This window comes from Seriola aureovittata, chromosome 9 (assembly GCF_021018895.1).
Source record: "Seriola aureovittata isolate HTS-2021-v1 ecotype China chromosome 9, ASM2101889v1, whole genome shotgun sequence".
Taxonomy (NCBI): domain Eukaryota; kingdom Metazoa; phylum Chordata; class Actinopteri; order Carangiformes; family Carangidae; genus Seriola; species Seriola aureovittata.
In genome coordinates this window covers 14,246,059-14,270,884 of record NC_079372.1, presented here as the reverse complement: position 1 = coordinate 14,270,884, position 24,826 = coordinate 14,246,059, and the positions used below count along the sequence as shown (strand labels likewise).

General features: G+C 38.4%; 3 protein-coding genes and 1 non-coding gene across 8 annotated transcripts; 1 reads left to right on the top strand and 3 right to left on the bottom strand.

The window, feature by feature from the left end:
* Window positions 1-7,737: 7,737 nt before the first annotated feature.
* ppdpfa (pancreatic progenitor cell differentiation and proliferation factor a) lies at window positions 7,738-10,069 on the bottom strand. Its single transcript, XM_056386160.1, has 5 exons — window positions 9,912-10,069; window positions 8,696-8,798; window positions 8,460-8,537; window positions 8,266-8,359; window positions 7,738-8,146 (listed from the first exon to the last, which is right to left on the bottom strand). Exons 2-5 carry the CDS (start codon window positions 8,748-8,750, stop codon window positions 8,014-8,016), a joined length of 360 nt encoding a protein of 119 aa, XP_056242135.1. The 5' UTR covers window positions 8,751-8,798; window positions 9,912-10,069; the 3' UTR covers window positions 7,738-8,013.
* Window positions 10,070-12,020: 1,951 nt separating this feature from the next.
* On the top strand, window positions 12,021-12,092 carry trnae-cuc (transfer RNA glutamic acid (anticodon CUC)). The gene has a single exon. It is a non-coding gene; the product is annotated as a tRNA-Glu (tRNA).
* A 432-nt stretch (window positions 12,093-12,524) lies between these two features.
* On the bottom strand, window positions 12,525-16,431 carry LOC130175578 (tumor protein D54-like). Of its 5 annotated transcripts, none has more exons than XM_056386157.1 (9): window positions 16,284-16,431; window positions 15,608-15,732; window positions 15,359-15,507; window positions 15,036-15,083; window positions 14,466-14,567; window positions 13,633-13,717; window positions 13,151-13,186; window positions 12,958-13,006; window positions 12,525-12,865 (listed from the first exon to the last, which is right to left on the bottom strand). In XM_056386157.1, exons 1-8 carry the CDS (start codon window positions 16,294-16,296, stop codon window positions 12,980-12,982), a joined length of 585 nt encoding a protein of 194 aa, XP_056242132.1. In that variant the 5' UTR covers window positions 16,297-16,431; the 3' UTR covers window positions 12,525-12,865; window positions 12,958-12,979. The 5 variants fall into 5 exon arrangements, with proteins under 5 accessions (XP_056242132.1, XP_056242133.1, XP_056242130.1 ...); XM_056386158.1 differs by having other exon boundaries at window positions 13,171-13,186; XM_056386155.1 differs by having other exon boundaries at window positions 13,633-13,659.
* Window positions 16,432-19,622: 3,191 nt separating this feature from the next.
* dnajc5aa (DnaJ (Hsp40) homolog, subfamily C, member 5aa) lies at window positions 19,623-24,062 on the bottom strand. Its single transcript, XM_056386144.1, has 5 exons — window positions 23,905-24,062; window positions 22,864-22,992; window positions 22,528-22,741; window positions 22,227-22,398; window positions 19,623-22,115 (listed from the first exon to the last, which is right to left on the bottom strand). The coding sequence occupies exons 2-5, from the start codon at window positions 22,971-22,973 to the stop codon at window positions 22,012-22,014; spliced, it is 600 nt and encodes a 199-aa protein (XP_056242119.1). The 5' UTR covers window positions 22,974-22,992; window positions 23,905-24,062; the 3' UTR covers window positions 19,623-22,011.
* Window positions 24,063-24,826: the final 764 nt, after the last annotated feature.

Genomic DNA, 24,826 nt, shown 5'->3' with positions numbered 1-24,826 from the left:
AGTGGTAAAAAGCAACAATGTATGTTTACTCAAGTACTTTACTTTAATTTCAGCTACTTGTCCTTTACTTTTGTTTCCATTTAATTCTACTTTATATGCTATACCATTTACTCCACTACGTTTATCTAAGAGCTTTAGTTACTTGAGATTTTCCATTCAAGAAATATTATGATCTAATAAAATATGATGCATTGTTATAGATTAAACATCCTAACAGTAGGCTATATAAAATAGTTAAAATTGGTAGAGCTGCAATGATTAGTTGATTCATCCATTAAACAAACAACAGAAAATTAAAATCTTTTTGATAGTGAATTGACTTTTCTTTGTCTTAACATCATGATAAATATTTTGGACTGATGGTCAGACAAAACAAAACATTTAAAGACGTCATCTTCGGCTCAGAAATAGTGATCATGGTAACTTTTCACTTTTTTCCTGATGCTTTATAAAGTAAATGATAAGTCGAGAAAATAATTGTCAAATAAATCATTGACAAATACAATCTTAAGTTACAGCCCTAGGAATATGCTTCTCCTCTGCTACAACATTAAAATACCATTTACACATTAATGCTTCAATAATAATAGGCATCAAGATCTAATAGTGTAACTCATTTTTTAACATCATGAGTACTTTAAATACCTAAATGTTGCTGCTGTAATAGTATTTTAAATGCAGGACTTTTATTTGTAATGGAGTTAACATTTGCTGATTAGCACTAAACACAACAAGGTCATTATTTTTTTCAGGTTTGTTGTTATAAATTAAACTATTTTGTCCTCATGGTGGCGCTCGAACACTTAGGGATCACCAAAGTGATTCTTATTCAAATAATTGTTGTTTACCACAAATTTAATGATCCATTCTATTATTTGGGTTAATAAAAACTGATGCATGACCTCTAATGTTTTTTATGGTACTCTTCTCTAGTCTCATCTGGTCTAATCTGGTCTCGTCTGGTCTAGTGTTACCGTATTTTGCACAGTTTATCATTTGAACCTGGTGGTGAAGTAATGTTGTTGTCAACTTCTTTGACTCATGCAGGTCTGGCAAGATTCACAGGTGGTTTGATAAACAGAATATCGTGTGAAAATGGACAGTGTGTTCCACCAGACCAAAAGTAAATATTCCCATGCAGTGACAAACAAGCAACACAACGGCAATGACCTCATTATTTTCTTATTTACAAGCTTATTGCATTTATATCTTCCTAGATATACAATTATGGATATTTCAGATAGCGCTACAAAGATTGCTTGAAACATTTTAAAGACTACAATAATCGCTAATTTAAATAAATATAAAAATTAAATATTGAAAGTTAAAAGTTATTTAACTTTAAAGTTATAAGTAATAATACATATTGTTTTATAAGATACTCATAAGATAAAGTATTGAAAGAAGTAAAGAAAAGTTAAATACTTTACTCGAGTACAGTAGTAATAACATTACTTTATTGATGATTAATAATTTTACCTTTGTATGTGATCTCTGACAAATTCATGTAATAACCTCATCTAAATCCACTTGTACAAAGGCTTAAAAACTCATTTTCAGGTCAGATTCATATAAAATATGTTTTCCAGGGTATTTTTAAATATTCCTGTGGCCTGTTTACAATTCACCACGGTGGGACATCAACAGCTCGTTGACATCGAAAGTGCCTCAGTGACACGTGAACCTACACAAGCACGGTTGTTCACGTTCTCTGCTCATGCTGTTGATCAAATATAGACCTAGAAGAGAATGACCCCTGATCCCATGCAAACATGAACCCCTCTACCTGAAAAGACAAATATCTAAAGTTATACAATGATGAACTATGTCTTCTAATACTCGGAACTAGATGTGTGTTTCTTTTCCTCTCATCTGTGCAGTATCAACTTGTACATTTTGTGGAGTTGAATGTTGGACTATTTGAGTCATGGGCCAGTTACCTTTGCCCCAGATTTCTCTTTGAGCCAAATGCTATGTAGGAGCGCTTGGACATGACAACATTTTCCACTGACTGCAGGCAATTAAAAGAAAGACTCTGACCTAAGAATAGATTTTCATTAAGCATCACAAAGAAACATGATCCAAGTCAAATTTATCTAAATTTCAGTTGTAGCTCAGTTCTCAACATTGTGAAGACCAACCCTCGATAAAACGGTTCTCCAGCACTTATTTCCCCCCTTATGTTTTTAAGGGTATATTACTTAATTGACAGAAACTGTTACCTGCAGCTGCAACTTCTGATTATCATAATCACAGATTAATCTACTGATTATTTTCTCAATTTGTTGATTAATTGTTTTGTCAGGGAACAGTGAAAAATACTCATTATATTTTCCTGAGCCCGAGGTGATGTCTTCAAATTGATTATTTTGTCCAAACAACAGTCAAAGGCCCAAATATATTCAGTTATCTATCATGTATGAATATCATATATAATATAAATCATCACATTTAAGAAGGATTTTTTCCTTGAAAGTTACTGATTAATTTTCTGTTGATTGACTAATTGATTAGTTTAATGTTTCAGCTCTATAATTCATATTGTTTAATTTCTTTTATCCCCATTGGTTTTGTTAAAACACAGGCTATTGTTCCAATCACACAGCACACTAACAGAAAACATACAATCCCCCTCACACCGTACATGACCAGAAAAACTGAAAGATGAGAATAATCATAAATAAATGCAACAAATTGCTCCAAACATTATAAAAAAATATTTTTTTTACACTATTTTGGTAAAATAAATCTACCTCCACGAGCTTGCCTTCAGTTCCTTAACCTGAGTAGAAACATTAGGCCAAACGCATGAACAGCAGTGATAATGACGTGACCACCTGTCACCTGACATTCAATGGTAGAAAACTGGAGAACCTCCTTAACAACTGAAAGACCTCACCCACACCATTGGACACATCGATGTGATCATGATCATTTACAGCTCAGTGTTACATCCAGAAGTTTAATTTGCTGAACTTGTTCAATAGACACCATAATGTACAACTTACGTTTCAGCTCTGCCTTTAACTGATATGTTGACCAAAATACCCTACTTCAAGTTTTGGTAATTATTGTAATAGTAAGTTAGGTGACGTTGTTATAGAGCCACAAACTCCATATTCTTTTTGTGGGTGTGTGTGTGATTTTGCCATATACTGTATATATATATATGTTGACCCATGTGTTTGAGTTGTATGTTATTCCTCCGAGCACTAGGGGGTGATGTACGGCCAAGGCTGGCCACCGAAAATTTAACCCCCTCATTGTAGAAAGGTAAACAGTTTTTGACTGTGCTTTCACAATTTCGTGTTTTTTTCGTTTAACTATAAGTTTTATTGGCAATTATGGATCATGCAGATTTGCGGACATAAGAAATAAGCGCATCATGAAACAAAGCATTGGTAAAGACAGATTATCAGTTATCCCGAGGACATGTATTAACATTAAAAGTTGCAGTGACTTGAAAGTAACCCTAAAGTATTGGACTTAATCACTACAAATTAAGTCAAAACTGCTTCATTTGGGATAAGCCGTGTTGCTTAATTGGGAATCAGCAAAGTTCGCCGTTGAACAAATTACTACGATACATCTGACGCATCGATCTTCTTCCACTCGCTTGATTGGAGCTGCGCCTCAGCTGCTGGTGTGATGCGCTGGAGATAGGCTTACTGGAGTCATTTCTGGACACCAAGCATCAGAAATCGGGACGTCAGGTCACCTATGCCGGCCAACGTTTGGGGTATGTGCAACACTAATACAACCATATTTGGCCATTGTATATATGTGGGCACACATTTATATGAAAACTTATGTAAGCTGTAAAAAGCCTACCGTCAAACGAGCACCCAAAGCATTGATGGGAAAAAATAGACAGTTTTCAAAAGAAAAAAAAGACAAAATTTAACAAACTATCATTGACTTGATGGATGACAAAGACTATGTAAATTAAGTGAAATGTACATTTGACAAGTTTAAGGTTCTTTGTGATGAAGCAAAACAATTGCACGCCTCTCTGTTGGGGTTATTACCTAAAGATGAAGCAACAAAATATGAAGTATGGTTCAAAGCAAAAAAGTTGAATGTCAGTTACTTTATTGCTAATGTTAGTGGTTGTCTAAAACTGAAAGTTGTCCTGCTGGTGGTGACGGTATCAATGAAAAAGCGGAGGTTGGTGTTGAACCCTCATAATGATAAAGAGGCGGTTGGTGTTGAACCTCATGAAATGTGAAAGTAGCATTGTTTCAAAAGGACAATTCAATGCAACGGAGTCATATTTTATGAAAGGGTAAACTTAAAGGCATGCCCACATCTCTTGATCCACATGGCAAAAAATATGAGCCTTAGTATGAGCAGTCCATGCAACAAGATGTTTCCTGCCCATTCAGTGCACAGCAATACTCATCCCAGTGTCACAGTGGAGATACATTCCCCCATTACAAAACCTGCTGATGATGCCCCAAGAGGATTGAAGGCACAAAATCTTGTCAACAAAAGATGGATTGAAAGCCCAAAGTTTCTATGGGAACCTGAGGAGAAATGGCCAGCATCTTCTTTAGATTTACATGTCACTACTGACGACTCTGAGCTCAAATGAAATGTCATGGTAAATACAACTGTTGTCGACACGGAATGCTACTTACCAACTAATAACTTACAGTTCTGACTGGCAAAGGTTAAAGGTCACAGTTGCTTGGATCCTTCCTCATGCTGAGTAAGAGAAGAAAACAGTTGCAGCTTGCAAATATCAGTGCCAATGGATCGCCTTTATGCTATGTACCTAAAGAAATGTAAGCCTTTAGAGCCTCATTAGGAGGTCAGAAATTGTCGCTGGACGATCTCTCAGAAGCAGAAACTTTAATAGTTTCCTTTTGTCAGTGAGAGAGATTCCAGGATGAAATTGCTGCATTAACATCTAGCAAATCAGAACTAAAAAGGAGTAGTACTATCTACAAACTGGATCCTATTCTAAAAAAAGGGGCTTCTGAGAGTTGGCCAGCGACTAAACATCCCCTTCTCTTATCCAAAGACCAACACATCTCAAACCTTATTCTTTGCCATTTTCATGAACAGCTGGCTCATGGTGGGCGGAATCATGTGCTTTCCACTGTTAGGAAAAGGTACTGGATCACAAATGCCAATTCTGCAGTGAGGAAAATCGTAGGAAGGTGCAAATTCTGCAGGTGTTACAGAGGAAAAACTGGTGAACAAAAAATGGCAGACTTGCCCACAGAGAGAGTTGTCCCTGATCTCCCTCCATTCACGAATGTTGGCGTAGATTATTTAGGTGCAGTTGATGTAAAAAGAGCACACAGCATCATGAAACGTTATGGAGCGATCTTGACTTGCATGGCAAGTAGGGCTGTTCACTTGGAGGTAGCTTGCTCTCTTGATACAAACTCATGTATCAACGCTTTGCGAAGATTCATCTGTCAGAGAGGACAAGTTTCTTACACGAGATCGGACCATGGTACCAACTTTGTGGAAGCAGAAAGAGAGTTAAGAGAAGCCTTCGCTTCTTTAGATCAGAACCGGATTGAAAGATCTTTGTCACAGAAAGGAATTAAGTGGAGTTTAACCCATTTGCTGGATCACATCATGGTAGTGCTTTGGGATTGCATCACATGGATGGTCAGGAAAATTTTGACTTCAGTCCTTTGTCAGCAAAGTTTGGACAATGAAGGGTTTCAACTGGTCAAAGCCATCCTGAATGATTGCCCTATCACAAAAATGTCTGATAATCCAAATGACCTTTAGGCAAAGAAAAGATGGAAGTCCACTATATTGCTGATCTACCACTACCACTGTTACAAGAACAACAAAGATGGACAAAGGAGAGAAGCAAATAATAAAGGTCTTAGACCGCTTCCTTGAGGTATACCGCAAGTAGTAGATTTTAAACTTGAAAATTATCCGTTAAAAAACAAGATCTGTTTTTTATTGATCTAATAACTGTTAAGCCAGAGACCGAAAGTGCTAAACGTTTCAGTTTCTCTCATAACAATACATGATCAGTCAAATTAAAAGCAGCCCTAAACTCATACAACACAGCCTCATCCACATTTTTCTTATCTTGTCCTTCTAAGTCAATCATAAGCCGCCTAAGCTGCAGCAGTTACTGTTGAAAATCGTTCTCTGTAGTAGGTCTTAGCAGCCTTTGAATGTCTAGTCCTTGCACCAATTACCCTGCATGCCTCTTGGAGTAATGAAAAAAAAGATCTGCATGATGGGAGACTCCCATGTCACCTCACTGACACGGGAGTCATTTGTGCTTGGCCGGGATCACAGGACATTTTTAGACCGAAGTGCCTCTCTGATACTTTGCCAGGAATAGACCAGCTTTGGAGGGCGGGTAGGACAGATCATGCACTTTTTTAAATGGGCAGAGTGGGTGAAGGTCTGAAAACATGAGTCATGTCTCTTGTCCTTTAATTGTCAAAACATTTGTCCCAGTATGTGGCTGTAAATGTTCCACATACAGAACTTTAAATGTTTGACTTTCCTATTTGAATAGAAGTATTATCTTAGAGCAGGACTGAGCTGTAACCAGACTTTGTTCAGTCTATTCTTAGTTGTCAGTGAGCACATTGCAAAATGTTCACAGAAAAATCAATTCAGAGAACCAGTTTATTGCTCTCTATAACAGTAAGCAGTAATGCACACACCACAGTTATCTGAATATTGTATAATATAAATATTATAATGAATTCTTAAGAAAGAGAAGAGATCTGTCTTGGGTCTGTCTGTCTAATTAAAGTAAGATCAGATAAAACTTTGCTGTCAATTAAATTAGCACAAAATGGAAATTTGTCTTTGGCAATCTGGCAACACAGTATAAGCAGAGATAGGTAATACATACCTTTCCTTATCCATCCATTTTTTCCTAGAGACCTTATTCAGCTCACTAAACATTTTCTTTTACTATAAATGCACCTTAGGATTTTTACCCCTTGTTTTTTTTCTTTGTAATGTGTGGGAAGGTGTTGTTTGTTTGTTAATTATACATACTGGCAGTAGTATGCATTAATTTCTCTCCTGACATGCTTTGTCTTTTTTTTCCCCACAAAGACGGTGAACACATGTTGCATTTTAAGACAAACTTGCAATTGAGGATTATAAACTCTCTCTTTGAAGTCTTTATGTGCACGAACCAAAACTTTGACAACAATCTGCTGAGGCATTAAAAAAGATTTGATAGCAGCAATTGACCCGTTTTATTTTCATGCTATGAGGTTATTATAGCAGCAGGTCTGTGCCAGAATAAATCAGTAACTTGATGTTTTGCAGACATGCTAAGGCCAGCTACCTTTGGCTATTTCCAACAAATGCATGCATTTGTAGAACTGAAAATATGAATACAGTGTATGTGTTTCAATATAGTAAAAAAAAATATAGTTATCTTCAAATTTACTTTCTATAACAGTCTTTCTTCAGAAGCTGTTGACCTACTTCCAAGCTAAGGTGAGGCGTTATGCAAATGTATTTACAACTGAATTCATCGTTGCTAATCATATCAAAGCTAAACAGCTTAGCTTTGTTTGGTAAGTAGGCTGCGTGTGTTCCCTACAGAGTTATAAAGCAGTGTGGATCACATGAAGAGGTGACAATGTGGTCCTGAAAATTTGATTTACCAAAAACACAAAACAATATCACATTGTTTTCCTAAATAATAATAAGACTATGTTCATTTTGGCTACCTGTCTGTAACAGCTTTATGGAAACAATAAAACACAATGTAAGTACTGACTGCAAAGCATTTTATTTATTATTATTATTAACAGTGTCAAGTTACAAGAAGAATAAAATGAAAAAAACTTTTTACATTCTTTTTTTTAACCTTTGGTCATAATAAAAACATACTATACATAGGCAAAAAGGAAAAGCGAACTCTATTTACTAAAGGTAAAAAACACCATCATCGTCACCACCATCATCTCCATCTCCAGTGCTGAACCATGTGATGGCAAGATGAGGGTGACGGAGGTGAGGGGCAGGTGGTGGGGCAGGGAATGGAGTCTAGGAAGAAGTTGGTGGAGGGGACGAGGGTTCAGACTTTCTATTATCACTGCTCTCGCTGATCTGTCTGTTCAAAACCATTTCCCTGGCGATGCAGGTCACCTGACCGTTGGCCACTGTGTAGGTTCCGTTCCTGCAACACAGAGATGCTATAATTTTAACTCCAAATACAAAAAAAACCAAACAAACAAAAAACTCGAGAACTGCTGCTGTTTAACTTGGCGCTTGTTGTGACATTATCTTGACACTCACTTTTGATTTTCAGATCCATTCTGGATGCCTGGCTGGTTCGGTTTTGCAAAGAAAAATGAAGTCCACCAGTGGCCAGAGTCTTGCCTTTGAAGTCCTGAAGAAACAAAGTGACTTTTAGAAGGTATTGTTTTGGTGCAGGGACACTTCACATTTTCACATTTAATCTCAAAAGTAATCCTCATCCCTTTTCATACCTGGGGGGTGTGGAATGACCTCTCCTGTGTACTCAGCACTGCCGCAAGAGCTGTTGCTGGAGGTGGACCCAAGGCGCCCTGGAACAAAGACAGTAAATCAGGTCAGAAAATCTTCCCAAAGACTAAAAGAGACTTCCACAGTGGGAAAAAAATCACTGGCATTAGATCTGGTATTTTTGCCATTCACCAAAAAAAATGAATGGGATACAAATCTATATAAGCCACAGCTGACTCACTTCTATAGTAATCATGGGTGGCAATGAGGGAGCCACTTGATGGAATTGCTGCCATTTTCTCCGACCTTAGGTGGAAAACCGCTCAAAGATGGAAAATGGTAACCTGAAGGAGAGACAAAGGAGAATAGATGGCACTTGTGTTAATAGGCTGGATTCAAAAAGGAAAAAAAAATGATGGTGTCACGTTTTTATCATTATTTCATATCTTTCCATTTTCTTTTGCAATGTGTCTGCTTATTGTACTGTTATCACATTTTATCTTTTTAAAAAGCACTGCATGCAAACACAGTGCTTCAGTGCAAAGATCCTGTCTGGGTTTACACAGACATGAGGTGAGAAAGCACATCTGCTCTGACAGCATTCACAGAAGAGCATGTCGCTCATGATCTGTTTCAAGGAATCTGTGCAGCATTCATTCATGCCCTTTGTGCTCCATTCCTGTCCACATGCAGCCCTTCACTGCAGAGTGATAAAACGGAAGCAGCTGCTTCTGAGACTCCTGTTTTCCATGACTCAAATAACTAGAGTGTGTATGAGGGCAAGCCCACATGCCCAGCTAGACTCAGATAAGGAGGTGCACGAGCTGGCTACGTGACTGTCGAAGCAACTGGCTTAAAATTGTGCAAGTGCTGCAATACAGGACATGTTTGCATTCCTGATGGACATCCAAGCTACTACTGCTGTTCACACAGGAAACTATAGATGGCTCTAACCAAATGTTTTAATGCCAGAAGCAAAAATAAAATTATAACTCACCCTTTTTCAGGATTTATCAATAGTGCAGCAAAATGTGAATAAACATTTATCATTTGTGCATGCATGTCATATTTCACATGTATTCCTGACCCTTAACAGCAGAATATGTTGTTATCAGCCTGGAGCCTGAGAACCAGTTGGAGGCTGTAAAGCTTAACACCAGGTGAGCAGCAGATGGCTTTGGGGATTTCAAGGAGCAGACAAATACATGTCTGTACTTCATAGCCTAGATAAACAGCAGCTTCACTTTAAACGGTGGCCAGGAGGCAATTTCACCTGCTAGTATTTACTGTATGTCCTGGAGAAAATGCATTTGGGATTTTGTGTACATTCGGATATTCAAAAACTGACACAGAGCATGACAGAAAGCATTCCAGCAAACTTATGCAAAAACTACCTTTGTAGTTTGTGATGAAAAGGTAGGAGAGAAGAGCTTTTCAGTGACAGTGTTTGGACCTACCTTTAGGTATTAGGATGCTGCTGTTGGCACCAGGTGCGGTTGTAAGGTGCGGATGGCTTGAAGTAGAAGAGGTGCTACTTGTTACAATGGCCCATTTGTGGATGAACTCTCCGTGTGGACCACTCTCGGTCACTACACTGCAGGCAGTCGCTGATTCAGGATTGCTTGTGGATCAGCTTTTATAGGACATGGCCCCGGCGCGTGCTGCTGTGACACGGGGCGGGGACTGTGGTACCATGAGGACACAGAACGTGCGGTTGATCTCGTTGGTTTAAGGGCGGGAACTCCGTGACACCAGACAAAGTGAGGCTTTGGATAGGCTTTAAATAACCCGTGGAAGGACACAAGCGCACCTTCACGTTTGTTAGCTGGCTCACGTTTAAATTTCTAACACGCCTTTAAAGCATAGGTTCACATTTCTTAAAGTCCGTTTCAAAACAATAATCAGGTTCCTTAATGGAACAGTGCTATTTCTAGCTGTAATCTTCCCTCCTGTTACTACTAGCCAGTATAACATCCTCTCCTGTTGCTTTCAATGCAGGGTGGGTTCAGAAAACGTGGGACAAAAGCATTTCCTTGTTTTCCCATTTAACTGAATGGAACCGATACATTTTTTAATCCTAAAATTTTGCCACAACACCACTTGTCACTCAACATCCATTTTTTATCTGTGTGACATTACCATTGGTGGCATGGTTTAAAGTCCAAGAGAGGTTGGTTGGATGTGTGTAGGAAGAGTAAACCGTTAAATGAACCGGACTCTAAAAAAAAAACCAAACATGTTTTTGTCCAGCAATTATTTTAATAAAGCCACGTTCAATGTCAAATTAAGTTTTCTCAGAAAGCTTATTTTTAGCACTGTCCTACGTTTACCGAAGGCGTTTGCAAAACTGGAACAGTGTTTTTAGGTAAAGTGGTAGCCTAGATTTTTGTACGGTTATTTGATGCAGCATTTCTGCATTAATATACATTATACTTCAGCAATCTGTAAGATTGAAATGCCATAGCAACTCATCATGACATCAAAACAAACAAATCATATTACTGTGTAAGATCCAACCAAATATCTATTTGGATCACCATATGGCAGGTAGTAACTGGTAGTTGGTCAGGAATTAAAATAAGTGTCAAGTGCATGCACTTGACCTGAGCGTATCTGTTACCATCACGATTCCTGGGTCGTCATCAAATCTGACAACACACTATTTTGAAGTAGTCACAGGCTGGGTCTAGTCAACTTGGAGTCTGTCCAAGGGGAAAACGAAGCCCTGGGAACTGTGGCATTCACACTTGAGGTTCTTCACAGGTGCACAGCTCAGATTACCTCTTGCTAGTATGGCTACCTCATGTAGGCGCATCACTGAGGGAACTGGTGCGATGTTCATGAGGAAGGGCCTTCTCAATATCCTCCTCCACATAAAACAGGTTGATGATTATTTCTGTTTTGGCCAGTGCTTCAAACAGAGATCCTTGCATCAGGTATGTCATGGGGTTTGCTTGTCTCTTCAGCCTACTCTTCTTCAATGGAAGGCCTTGAAGAAATTTCATGTACCTTGAGTGAAGAGTTCTGCGCTAAAGAGGTAGAAGTTACCTCGCTGCCAGAACTGGGTGCAGTACCTTGAAAGGTGGGTGATCCAAGATGGATGGATAGATGAAACAAATCCTGTAATGAGTTTTACTTTTTTTGTTTCACTTAAATTCAATATTTAACCTTCAGCACATTGATAAATGTGGGCCCAGATCTCTTTCTGAAATGCCATATCTAATAAAAAAAAAATTTAATTAATAGAATTTAATAACCCATTCAAACCATTCAATCCATTGAATTAAATAATAATTCTAAATATGAACGATGTTTCATTCAGTTACTTTTAGTTTATTCCATAAATGATCTAACTCGACGAAGGAAAACAGGTTCTGATCACAGTGGGTGAGAGATGTGTTGGTTACCTAATCACTTCATAGCAGTGATTTTTTTGTTTGTTTGTTTGTCTGATTTTTTAGTTCTATTATTTAGCGAGTACTCTGCTTCCCTTAAAAATTAAAACCTTCAGTTTATAACGTGAAGTGCATGTTTAAGACAGATGTTATCTTCTTCGAATTCAACTCTCCCTGGTGGTCTAGTGGTTAGGATTCGGCGCTCTCACCGCCGCGGCCCGGGTTCGATTCCCGGTCAGGGAACAGTTCTTTTCTTCTTAATTAATACATTTTACCACGTACTTTGGCCATGTTTTGACCGAACATATAGGACCTGAAGATATCTTTCTGACGAACACGACTCTGACTTGTACAAACAATAACAATAATCTCTGCCTTTTTTCATATCCTAAACAAAACGCAGTTAATACATTTTTATGCCTCTAGCACCACCCAAAGGCTATACAGTATATCAAGGCCACCACTGATGGTTTCCTATAAACATACCCTGACATTGAGTGTGAGGATTCAAGAAGAATAATGCAAGTAAATTCAATTTGCTCAAGTGACCATTAATGACAGGAGGCCACACACCATTCAACTGACTTTAACTGGAAGTACAAAAATAGTTTATGAAAGTCATATTCTTTCTTGTAAATGTCACAATTAATGTCAATGAATGCATATTGCAAGTAATTCAGTTGATTTTAGAAGATGTTTTTACTGTACTAAAAATAATTACATTTATGAAACATGCTGAAATATTACATATTGAAAGATTATTTTGACATTTGAGATTAAAATGAGTTTGCATTACAAATTTAATACATTCTATTTGTCATTCTGTATTAATTAACAGTCAGAAATAACATCGGACAAATTCACATTGACAAGGGTGAACATAACATTCTTTCATAACTTTACAAGATATGAAAAATAATTAAATGTAGTATTTTATCTCATGTGTTGTGGCGTGATGATCTTCTTTCAAACCCAGATGTATCTCCATTATTTGTCATACTGCCAGCCACCTTATCCTGCGTGATTTAGACATAAAACAAGTGATCAATACTCACAATACAATAAGAAAATTGTGTGCATTGTGTGTCTGCTGTTTTGATAAACTCACCTTCACATTGCCAACCATGTCCTCAAAAGACTTGAAAGTCGAAGAGTTTCTGCAGGGTATTAAATATATAAAGATAAATGACCAATTACATATTTTTCACCATATCTTAGTGAAGTATTTCGGTTATCCAAACACATACAGCAGTAAGCAGTGAATATAGGAACTGCACTGACAAACAATCATGGTGCTTTACCTCATAGTCGGGACACTTACGGTGTGGCTCAGGGTGCTGGGTAAGGGAAAGAATGAAGGGAATTTGAGTATTAAAAGTGACAAGTAAGGCTTACAAACAATACAGAATCAGAAAAAGCACATAAACAATGTAATTAATGGTATGTGGCAAAGTAGAGAGCCTGTCGCTTTTACTCTTTAATTCATCTCACACTTTGGACACTTTGGTGTGCTACTTTAGGTGTGTTTTTGCCTGTAACCACCAGCTACCATATTTGTGACTGTAAGTTTGGTTCCCTATTTTAATGTTTCATAAAGTATTCAGTACACTATATTCATGTCAACTATATGATTATCTAACAGCTACTAAAGCTGTACAAAGATGTAACTAACTTTAAATTTGCTTTATTCTACTTTAAACTTCACTCATGTTCTAGTCACACCCACTTCAGTCAGTTCAGCTTCACAACACTGAGCTCAGGTTAGTCTTACCACAGGTCTTACCGTGGTGGGCTTGGAAGAGGCAGAGCTCTGTTGAGTTTGAAGCATGAAGATAAAGACAGACACACAGATAACGTCACACCAGCGTCTGTTTCCACATGGATGAGAACAACAACAGACTTATCAGCTACTGCTGCTGATGTCCAGATGTACCAGTGTGATTGGATTATGGTTGCTTACTGGCTAAACAAACAACACAACCAGGAGGCCCTTCAACTTATACTTCACCCAAAATCTTTGAGTTCAAAATAGTCATACTTTATAGAGCATGGAGGAGCTGTGTGTGACATGTTGCCCACTGGTCGTGACTCTGTTGGTCTCCTGTTTGTCCATCTGCTTGGCTGAATTAGCCTTTTTTTTCTTTTTTCTTTACCAGGCGCTTTGATGCACTGTTAACCCTCCTTCTTCTTTCATTCTCCACAAGCAATGTGTGGTGTTTTTATTAATGTGGTAAAGGTGTATCACTGAGGACAAAAAACGCTATCTCAAGCTAATTTCTTCTGCTCATTTTGGTTTTTTATGATTCATTATTGAGCAATTTGTATGTCGTTATGATGGCATCTGTGACTCTCTGGACACATTCTTGTGAACAGAGTAAACTTGATACTTACTCCAAAAGAACCCCATATGGAGAAGATGATCTGATTAGATTTCTGAGCAGCTTGATGCAGAAATTTGCATAGTAATGAGGGAACACTGGTGTACCAGAAATTGCTGTAACTCCTTAACACTTCAAGCTAATAAGTTCAAATTGAAACCAAAAAATAAAATTTGTATTCAACTTTGTTTTTCTCTTAAAAATTAGGAGGGAGTAGCTAAGCCAATTCTGAGGTTACCTCATCTCGGCCAGTCTCCTGGTGATCACCACGCCCATAGTGGACAGCGCAGAAGACGTCACCTGGCCTGCCTGAGAGAGACTCTCCCGTGTCCTCACATATCTACAGGTAAAAACAACAGGTAGCTGTCAGGATCTGTATGGAGGAAAGTCACAATATTGCCAACACACATGGGGATGAATTGCAAACAGGACAGTACATTTAAAGGGCACAAATGTATGAATTCACACACAGAATATAAACAGTTGACAATGAGCTCATATACGTCAATGACTACGGTCCACCTGTCTACAGAAGATCCCTTCTTCACTCTGATTCAAACAAACGCTTCTGGTTGGTCCTGCTGTTGCCTGCCAATACTACTGCTCCTTGTGCTAAGTCAGGCTGTAAGGCTATTAATGGGGCACCGATCCTATTTGGCCTTGACAATCCCATCACTTCTTTCTTAGAACAGATCCCGCTTTAGCAAGACAGCACAGGACAAAACTTTGGGAAACCCCACGCCAAGAAATGTAGTACAAATGTTGTTTTTTTTCAGGAAATGCTGTACTCATGATGATATACACTCACACAGTGGAGTGGCTGATGTCCTCCAATGTGGCAGAGGCAGTGAGATATCTGAAACAAGAAAAGAATGTGCACAAGTTAGCAGGTGATTACCATGACTTAAGAGAGAGACCATGACAGTCATTAGTCATTAGTGTGGTTTTCGTGGTTATGTAAGCAACTCACACTAAGACAATGTGTTGGAAATGTTCTGCTAGTGCAGGGGTTGGGTGTCTTAAATCAGATAAGACTAGGGAGGTGCATAGTGAAGTGTTTAAGTAGCAGACCTTACTATTTCATTTGTGTCCCATAGAGTAAACATGCAATATTTATGAGGATGCACTTACGGGGCTGAGGTTTGGACTTCTTGCCAGCCTTTGGACAGGTTCTGTTTGATGTTACTGAGAGGGCTCATACCCAGCTGCCTCCTGATGTCTGCTGCATATTTTTCTTTGGCCAAAAGCACCTGTCGCAAGGTCTGAATTTCATCCTCCGTCTATGTTAAGTAAAAACAGAAAATGCTTTAATTAGAAAAGAGACAATACTAACTAGACATGTTACACATTATGATGAATCGCCCAAAAGAGCTTCATCACCTTTGAAAGTTCAACCCGTAAACTGTCTAAGTCCTCCTCTGTCAAATCTGAGGGTGGGCATTCATTGATGGCTGTTCCTGTTATCCCCGTGGAGAAGTTTATGGATGATGGAGCCCCACCAAAACCTTAGAAAGAAGAAAGGTGAAATAAGTCCCCCAATTTAGAATTTATAAGCAATATAATAACACTTGATAAATGATTTATAACAGACTATTATGTAGTTATATCAAGTGCTAATGATGGATCTCTCAACATTTATAACTCAGTCTGTGGACATTCATAAGTGGAGGCTGGTGTGTAAACAGATTATGAATGACAAAATTATTACACAGGTGTAATAATATGCAGTGCGTCGTCATGGGAGAAGTTGTAACTGTACATTAATAAACACTTAAAATGTCCTCACATCTGCATTGTAATGTGATACAAAATGTATTAAATATTATTACAACAATGCAACAAACCCAGACAGCCGGAGCTGTCCGCAGTGCTGAACTAGCAGGCTAACAGCTAACCTTACCTGTTGCACACGGTAGCTAACGTTAGCTAGCGTCGACCGCAGCACAAACACACTGTGTGTTGTGACTAAACACAGTTGTAGACTAAACTAAATTAGACCGGATATCTGTGCAAATTAACTGTGCGGTGCTACAAAGACAATGTGAGCTGGTCTTACCTTGTCGGTTCATCGCTGTCACTGTGAGTGTTTTGACTAGCTAGTTGCTGCCTGCCTCCATCCACTCAGCTCAACTCAGAAACTACCAGGGGGCAAGTACAGCCAGGATCACCGAGGCTATTATTACACACACACACACATACACACACACACACACACACACACACACACACACACACACACACACACACACACACACACACACAGGTTCAAACTATTTTGTAACTAGTATGTTCTCTCTCTGATTTATATTTTGTATTCAGGAGTGATTGAGGTCTGATATCAATGCAGTCAAACAAAACTAGAAGATCTATAAGGAGCAATGGGAGGAGGCAATTTGGAATAAGCCAAAGCTCAGAAACTAACTTCAAATCAAACAAGATTAGATAACTTCTTATCATAAAACCTCAGTAAAAACCCTTAATTCTAAATCCCATTTAAATAACATTACTATCATTGGCAAAATCTACTTAATGTTTCAAAAGTGAAAGTAGTCATGCAGCAAAAAAATTGGCACCTGTGAGTAACACATGACATTATTAGATTGTTAATACTGAAGCATCAAGTCCAGTGTTTTCTGACCCAGGGCTCTGACCCCTCCCAAGGGTCACAAAATAAATCAGAGGCATTGTGAGTAGGACATAAACGAAATAGACGAAATAAAGTTCAGCTCCACAAATGTGGTCTTTTTTTTGTTTCTTTTTTGTGAAATATTAGATAATTTGACCCCTTTGGACCTTGAACAATAATTTAAAAGAAGTAATCTGAAATGTTAAAAGGGGAAATCACTCTTTAATGTAACTGCTAACAACCGACCTGAGATCTGAGATGAGAGGCCCCAACTTCATAATTCTTTTTAGTTAGGGGTCACAGGCCCAAACATTTGTGAGCCACGGGTTTAATCTTTAGCAATGTATTGTATTATTTAAGCCTATCATGTTTTTTGTGTAAAATGTTAATCTGCAAATAGTTACTAGTAACTATAACAGTCATAAATGTAATAGAGTAAAAAGTACAATATTTCCCTCTTAAACGTACTGGAGAAAAACTGTACTGTAGTTACAGTAAATATAGTCATAGTCTTTTTCCACCGCTGAAATTATTCATGAAGTCCTTTGAGGTAAGCACCAGTTGTTCATTCTCAAGCAAAATGCAAATGGTCCACCTTAATAATTCATTCAAGGAAAGGACAATAATATCTGAAAACTTTGCTTGCGTGTAATAAAATATTAATCACAGAATGTGATTATATTGTTCCACATTCCCAGCACTTGAGGTGATAAGGTGCCACTCAACAGCCCAAATGGCACAGGCAGTTTTGATTAATCTCGCAGTCATGTCAAAGCAATACAAACTGCAGTTCAAGGGCTGATGGTTATGACACCTGCAAATTATGACATTCATCAATAAAATAGCCCCCCTACTATTTTCACCAGTCTGTTTAGCTTGACACTTGACACATCTCTCTTCTTTCAGACAGTAGTCCATGAATTAATGGTCTTGTTGAGCTTAGTAGTGCCATCTGGTGGTATTGGTGAATAGCACTGTTCTAAACCAGAGTGAGACTGACTGTCCTTTGAAGGTTTCATCTATTACTAAACCAGCAGCTTTAGACACATTTTAGGATATGGATTAACCAATAATAACCGCACAAAAGCACTGCAAAAAAGGTAACTTTATTGAACATAAAAGAAAACCATCAAACAAGCTAACCTAACCCCTAATGAAACCCATAATGATCTAATGTACAGTAACTCCAAACCTTACCCCTAACCTGACCTAACCCAATCTAGCCAAACCTAACTGGTGCACAATCAAATTCAATACAACTGAACTAGTGACTAGTTTGCATGTTGGATTCAGCTCAGGAGGCTGAAACAGTTTGTAGCAGATCACCATCTAGATCCATTGATCAAACTATGATTTTTTTTTTTAAATGTTAAACAACTTCATGATTCATTATTATTATTGGAAATTGTAGTTTTTGAAAATTGAATTGGGAGTTGGAATGAATCTAAGACTAAGACAACAAGCTGTTCTAGATGCTAGTGGTGGGCTAACAGCTTACTAATGCAGTTTATGTTGGTTATTCCTGTAATTTAACACCCATTTTTATTTCTTATGTATGATATAAGCAACATGCAAAGAGTACATAAAATACAATAAGAGTACATATACTAGTTCAAATCTGAGTTGTGTCCTCAGTCCAAGCCAATGTATTGCACCAGAGATGAGGTAAAATAAATGACTTGTCTCCATCTGCTGGCAAAACATGACACTACACCTCAAAGTGCTATAGCTCCCCCAGATCTGAAGAATCATGTTAACAAAAAGTTGGTAGCTTTTAGTTTCCTTTGGTCATCAGCAAGTTACTGATGCAATCCACTGGAAAAAACAAGACATTTTGCAAAAGCAGTGTGAGGATTTAATAGAAGGAATATGTGTTTACTTTGCTACATTACTGTATATCTAAACTTACATTCAGTTATACTGTGCCAAAAAGTATTATAAATTATGTATTGTAATAAATTGTGCAGTGTAATAAATATGCTAAATATTTTTAATGGGGAAAATTGCCAAATTCTGACCAATACTATTATACAATACTGTTATTCATTGTTACCTAAATAGAATATTTGTGTATGAGAATGCAATTACATTTCCTCTACATTTAATTTTTATGACATATTTGTGATAGCTACTAGTTATTTTGCAGATTCAGATTAATGAAATTATCAGATTATTGTTATTAATAAAAATATAATTAATGAATGAATTATGATGTATCGTTATTAATTAAGAACCCAGTCATATATAAAGTAATTAAAATTAGTAACAATTTTACCAGTTGTGATGTTTAAGTGATTTTACACTTTATTATATACACTTTATCCATAATTGCAGTCCAATAATGAAATATATGTCAAATGGTTCATTAGTTATAATAAGTACTTTTTGGTACTTTAACTATATTTGATGATTTGATGGTTATTAGATACATTTCAATAACCTGGAGTACTAGTATAGCCTACTGATGCTAGTACTTTTGAATACAGGACATTTACTTGAAACTATTGAGGTAGAACACCTGAGTTCCTCCACTGCAGACTTGGTATGGGTTGGATGTTTTATGTTCAAATGCTCCCTGCTTATTACCACCACCAATGTGCCTGAGCATTAGCATATTATGCAATTTTTTGGGGGTTAAACATAAGTAACTGTAGCCTTCATAAATCCAGTCAGCAAGATTTGAGCCTTCTCCAAACTGTTCAAACTGAGTTTCGTACAAAGACTAACCCCATGCTGTTATTATTTATACAATCTTATAGACACAAGTCAAAATGTTCATGAACATTTATTCAACAACAGCAAATCAGATCAATGATCCACTTGTTTTCTTCCAGACACACAATTACCATGCTACAACATAAACGTTAAGATTTATACTTTATATGGGCCAAGTGTATGTACAAGCCACCTTAACCATTAAACCATTCCTGGCTAAATGTAATGGTTACATTACAACACCATACCAGTTAAAATTATAGCCAATCATCATTTGAAACATGACAAAGTATGAAATAAATAAAATTCCAAAAAATGCTCATATAACCATTTCACTATAGTTACACTATATACTATATTATCTTTTTATGGAGTCGTTTCCTGATCATTGATCCATTATAATTTTTTTTAAACACAGTGCATTCAACTTAGAACATTTACAGTAGCATTTTTCAGTATCTCAATGAAAAAGCCATGACAGGAACATCTATGTTTCATAAAGGGTTACAGGAAACATCATACAAGGGCCACAGAGGTCAACATCCATACCATTAATAGCAGAGGGTGGGCAACAGGAGCTCACCAATTGTAAACCATTGAAACACATTGTTAGCAGTTATGAAATGACAAAGTGGCAAAGATGTTCATGGCAATCTATGGCAATTTGCAAATGTGTTGCAGTATATGCAAATTCAACAGTATGAAAAATCTATAGAGTCATTTTACTCAGAGCTGCCTGTAGCACTGGCTCACAGATGATATGCCTCACAAGCTCCTTTACTCTACATGGATTCAAAAAAGTCAAAAATGATAAACAATCACAGCATTGGACAAAATCTCAGAGTCATCAGACTTCAGTTCAAAACACAAGGACTAAAAACATGATGAAGTGAATATTCCTCCTCACCTAAAATATCCCCATGTGGATATTCTGTAGTCATCTTTATTCCCCAAAATAACTCTGCAACATGTTTTTTTTTCACATCAATTTAACTTCTTAAATAAATTCAAGACAGCTCATAGTAATAACATGTCACCCTCTGAACCAGGGCGGCTGCTGCTGCTGCTGCTGCTGCTGCTGCTGCTGCTGATAGAGATCTGTTACTTCTGCCTTTGAACAGTTCTGATCAGAGTCAGCTGGATCACCTGGAGCTCCTCAGCTTCATATAGCACAAAATCAATAAGTAAACCAAAATAACTGCCACAGTTAGATGAAATGAATGTCTTTCACTCTCAATGACTTGTGATGTCTCTGAAATAGTTTTGACAAACAAAAAAGAAAGAAAGAAAAAGAAAGGACAGCAGCACTCAGCATGATTCCAATAACCTAGAAACTAGGAAACATGAAAGATTTAATTTCATCCGCTGATGAATAACATTATTAAAATGTTAATTATCAATCAGATTCATTTAAAAGCTAATGCCTCTAATTTATAAATCCGATGTCAACATTTTAATAAATAACATGTAACTGCTAATATGTCAAAAATATATTAAATAATTGTTATTTCTGGCTGGAAACATTATGAAATAAATTATGAATCAATATAAAAGTTACCTGTTCTGTGCAGCAAGAAAAAGGGAACGTAGACCATATCTTGCAAGGATAAGCTGAAATAAAGCTGTGGCAGGAAAAAAAACTTGTCTGCAAATAAAGCTCTGTGCATTAACAACCTCATGATTCACGTTAAAAACACTCAGGGGAGTAAACAAGAGACAAAACAAACACAGTGCCAAAGACATACTGGAGGTCTGACGATGGCAGGTGGCATCTTCACCTAAAACGTTACTGATTGCAAATCAGAAGTGATAATCGTACTAATATATGACAACTCTGTTCTTGAAGGTTTAATGATGGCAACACCTAACCCAACAAACAAATCTCTCTAACTGGCACCTCCCTGAGCCATGGCTCTCCTTTCCTATAGCATAAAATATCACGTAAACCACCCCACCCCCCCACCACCCCTTCCTCCTCCTCCTCCTCCTCCGCGTGAACTGTACTCGTATGAACATATTGCACGTACGTATGCACCTACATTATGAGTCTTGCAAACTAAAAATGTTGCAAAATATGTGGAGACCATGTTTTATAAACAGTGCATGCTACACCATGATGCAAAATATGGGAGAGGGAAAGTGGGGTAGGCGACCTGTGTGGTTAAAGGCCAAGAAATACAAAAGAAGAAATAAAAAGGAAACAATTTAGTTGTTTCTCTTTTCTTCTTGTACTGGGGGGAGAGATAAGTAGGTGGACCAATCAGGGAGGGGTGTAAGGGATGTGACTTCATTAGTTCCTTTCATGGGCCATGCTTACTAGTCCCTCTCCTCCACATGGCTCCCTTTCTGAAGTGGAAAGATGGATTGCCCCTTTCTTTCGTCTCACTGAGGTGGAGCAAGGAAGCAGGCAGGACTGCAGGCCAGGATTGATGGGAGCAGAGGGTTAGTTGAAGCCGGTGTCAGTGTGGTAGGAGTAGTGCCCATCCGATGTTAGCTGGGTTGTCTCTGTTGCTGATGGTTGCAGCACTATAGGGTCACCACCAGCCTCTGTTTGACAAAGGGAAACAAAATTTTTAGTGTTTGCGTGAAGTCTTGTCCTGTTAGTAACTTTCTAACATATTCAAGACGGGAGTAGTGACACAGGTTGTTCAGTCTCACCTCTCTCATCAGACTGCAGCTGAGCCTCCAGGTCCTCGGGCGACACGTAAAATTCCTGGTCCTGGCCCTCCCGAGGTCTTGGTTTACATTTTCCACAGCAGCAGTTACAGCAGCAACACAGGCAGCAACAGAAGTAGCAGCCAGTAGCCAGGCCGCAGAATACAAACAGAGCCTACAGCAAAACAGATTCATGGGAGGAAGCAAAAATAAAAGGGACAATAGTGAGTGTGTGAGCAGAAGAAAAAGAGGTACGACTGGAAAATGCAAACAGTAAATGGTGCAGGTCAGTCCTGGGTCTCACCTTTGCCCACCAGCTTGAAAGGACAAAGTAAGTGTTAACATTCTCCTCTCCAAACTGCTCAGCCACATACAGTCCCAGAGAGCCATATTTGTCGTAAATATTACGCTTCGTGGGGTCATTCAGAATGGCATGGGCATTGTTTATCTCCTTGAACTTATCTGCTGCTTCTGGATTGTCAGGATTCTTGTCAGGGTGAAACTTCAACGCCAGCTTCCTGTGTAGCGGGAGGCGGAAAATGACAAATCAAACAGAAGCCATCACATTCGCGGTAGGAGGTGATCAAACCTTTTCGTGGCAATAATGTGATGTAGGCTAAATCACAGAGCAACACCTCACCTGTAAGATCTCTTAATGTCATCCGTTGTGGCTATCTTTTCAACTCCCAACACGTGGTAGAGAGACTCACCAGCGGTGGACAGAGAGCGCTGCCTCTGCTGCTCAGCCATGATGCCTTACGTTCTCAGGCTGGGCACAGAAAGACAGAGAGATAAATGCACTGCCTTGGCTGCATGTCTTGCTCCTCAAGCAAAACCTAAAGGGCCAGACCTGTTAATCATGACGTACATCAAAAAATGTCAACTAAAGTGAGGCCTGTGTGATTGAATCCTCCGGACTGCAGGCAACAGCTGGTCCAATGCTGTTTCAATTAGATGCAACTGTCCTGTAGGTTACATATGGAAAGACCCTCTCTGTGAAATTTAGGGAAAAGTAGTCAAAAAAGGCTATGAGGTGCAAAATGCTGAATTTATTACATTTCCCTGCAGTAATCTAATATTCCCAGATTTCCAGTGTATTTGCACAAATGATATAAATGGTCCTACATGACACTGTAACAGTGACATCTTGGCAGCACCACTGACTGCCTCTGCTGCTGTAAGTAAATCAGTAACTGACATCCATACAGTCAAGGGTGCTGCAAGACAAGCAGGATTTATCGAATTGATGCTGCAAGTAAAAAAAAAAAAAAAAAAGGGTAAAACCATTCCTAAGAATATAGCTGCCTCCAAATGGGTGTCATCTTGAAACAAACGAATAGCCCCTGGTCTATTTGAAGTGCTGTATTTGAAACGTATTTCATCATTTTCACCACAAACTACCTGTTCTATCAAGTGAGTGTCAAATTTCTCTTTGTTCTGAATCGCATCTCGTTGTAAATTGTCTGTAAGAAGGATTAAGACTCTGAGAATACGATGCTAGGAGCATAATCTCTGAGCAAGCATCATCAGCAGCACAGCTATAGCGCACAGCATCCATGTTGGTTTGCTTCCTGGCCTGTTCTTGATGCAAGACAGGGATGGATCGTCAGCACAAATTTTCAAGGGCAAGGGGCAGTGTGTCGAGGAGGAATTAATACTCGGAATGCGCAAGAAGGCTCACCTTTCAGTCGGCTCTGATGTGCTGCAAAACTAACGATCCCAGCGGGTTATAATGTTGGAGAGTGGAGCGTGACTATGGCTGCATCTCGCACGTACCCAGACCCTCTCTGGCTCCCACTACACAACCATGGACAGCTGCAGCAGTACGCTGACTCCGCCCACACCCCCAACCCCCCATGGCGACCCGACGTGCGCGTGCACAAACGGGCTAGAATGATGATGATGATGATGATGATGATGATGGGAGAGCATGCAAAGGCTGAAGCTACAGCACTCTGAAGCACAGCATGAATTTTGTCAATGCAGCCACAGAAACTGTAATATTAGAGCACAGGTCGGTTCAAACGAACCAACGCCGGTGCAGATCCAGTGTTGTTTTTTTGTTTTTTTGTTTTTTTTTTTGCATCTGAATCAGGACTGATGGGATTATTCTGTCCAGGCTAGCTGTTTCCCTCTGTTTCCAGTGTTTATGCTAAGCTAGGCTATCAGACTGCTGGCTCCATGCAGCTTCATGAGAATGGTATTAATCTTCTTATGTAACTCTTCGACAGGCAAGATGACAGTGTGCTTTTTAGTAGTGCCACATCATCTCAGGGTCTTGAGTTTGTAACACTGGCTGAAAACTAAGAATTTACCGTATCAGGTTTCAGTGTTGATTATAATTTGCATTTACCAACTGTGATGAATCTAAATGTTCTCTGTGATCCAGAATATAGACATTACATTACTTCATTCATTCAAATTTAAATGTGGACCGTCATGCAGAGAATGGGTCCATTTGAGAAGTGGAAAGAAGTCATTTCTGCAGTTAAATCAGCTATTCACACTAAAAGGATACTGGGATCTTCTGTAGGCTATGTATAAGTCCTGTATGTTGTATTTCCCTAGAAGCTAAACTCACACTGAGTTTTGGTTACAAAAAG

What these genes read in the sequence shown, in the direction of transcription:
- ppdpfa (XM_056386160.1), bottom strand. Translation starts at nt 8,750, where the DNA reads ATGGCAGCAATTCCATCAAGTGGCTCCCTCATTGCCACCCATGATTAC. An exon ending in CACCCATGATTACTATAGAA is followed by an intron (nt 8,538 to 8,695) that starts GTGAGTCAGCTG and finishes TCTTTGTTCCAG; the next exon opens with GGCGCCTTGGGTCCACCTCC. An exon ending in AATGGATCTGAAAATCAAAA is followed by an intron (nt 8,147 to 8,265) that starts GTGAGTGTCAAG and finishes TCTGTGTTGCAG; the next exon opens with GAACGGAACCTACACAGTGG.
- LOC130175578 (XM_056386155.1), bottom strand. An exon ending in GACATCAGCCACTCCACTGT is followed by an intron (nt 14,568 to 15,035) that starts GTGAGTGTATAT and finishes TTTTACCTGTAG; the next exon opens with ATATGTGAGGACACGGGAGA. An exon ending in GTAAGTGTCCCGACTATGAG is followed by an intron (nt 13,007 to 13,150) that starts GTAAAGCACCAT and finishes AATACCCTGCAG; the next exon opens with AAACTCTTCGACTTTCAAGT.
- dnajc5aa (XM_056386144.1), bottom strand. Translation starts at nt 22,973, where the DNA reads ATGGCTGAGCAGCAGAGGCAGCGCTCTCTGTCCACCGCTGGTGAGTCT. An exon ending in GACATTAAGAGATCTTACAG is followed by an intron (nt 22,742 to 22,863) that starts GTGAGGTGTTGC and finishes CCCGCTACACAG; the next exon opens with GAAGCTGGCGTTGAAGTTTC. An exon ending in GCTGCAGTCTGATGAGAGAG is followed by an intron (nt 22,116 to 22,226) that starts GTGAGACTGAAC and finishes TTTGTCAAACAG; the next exon opens with AGGCTGGTGGTGACCCTATA.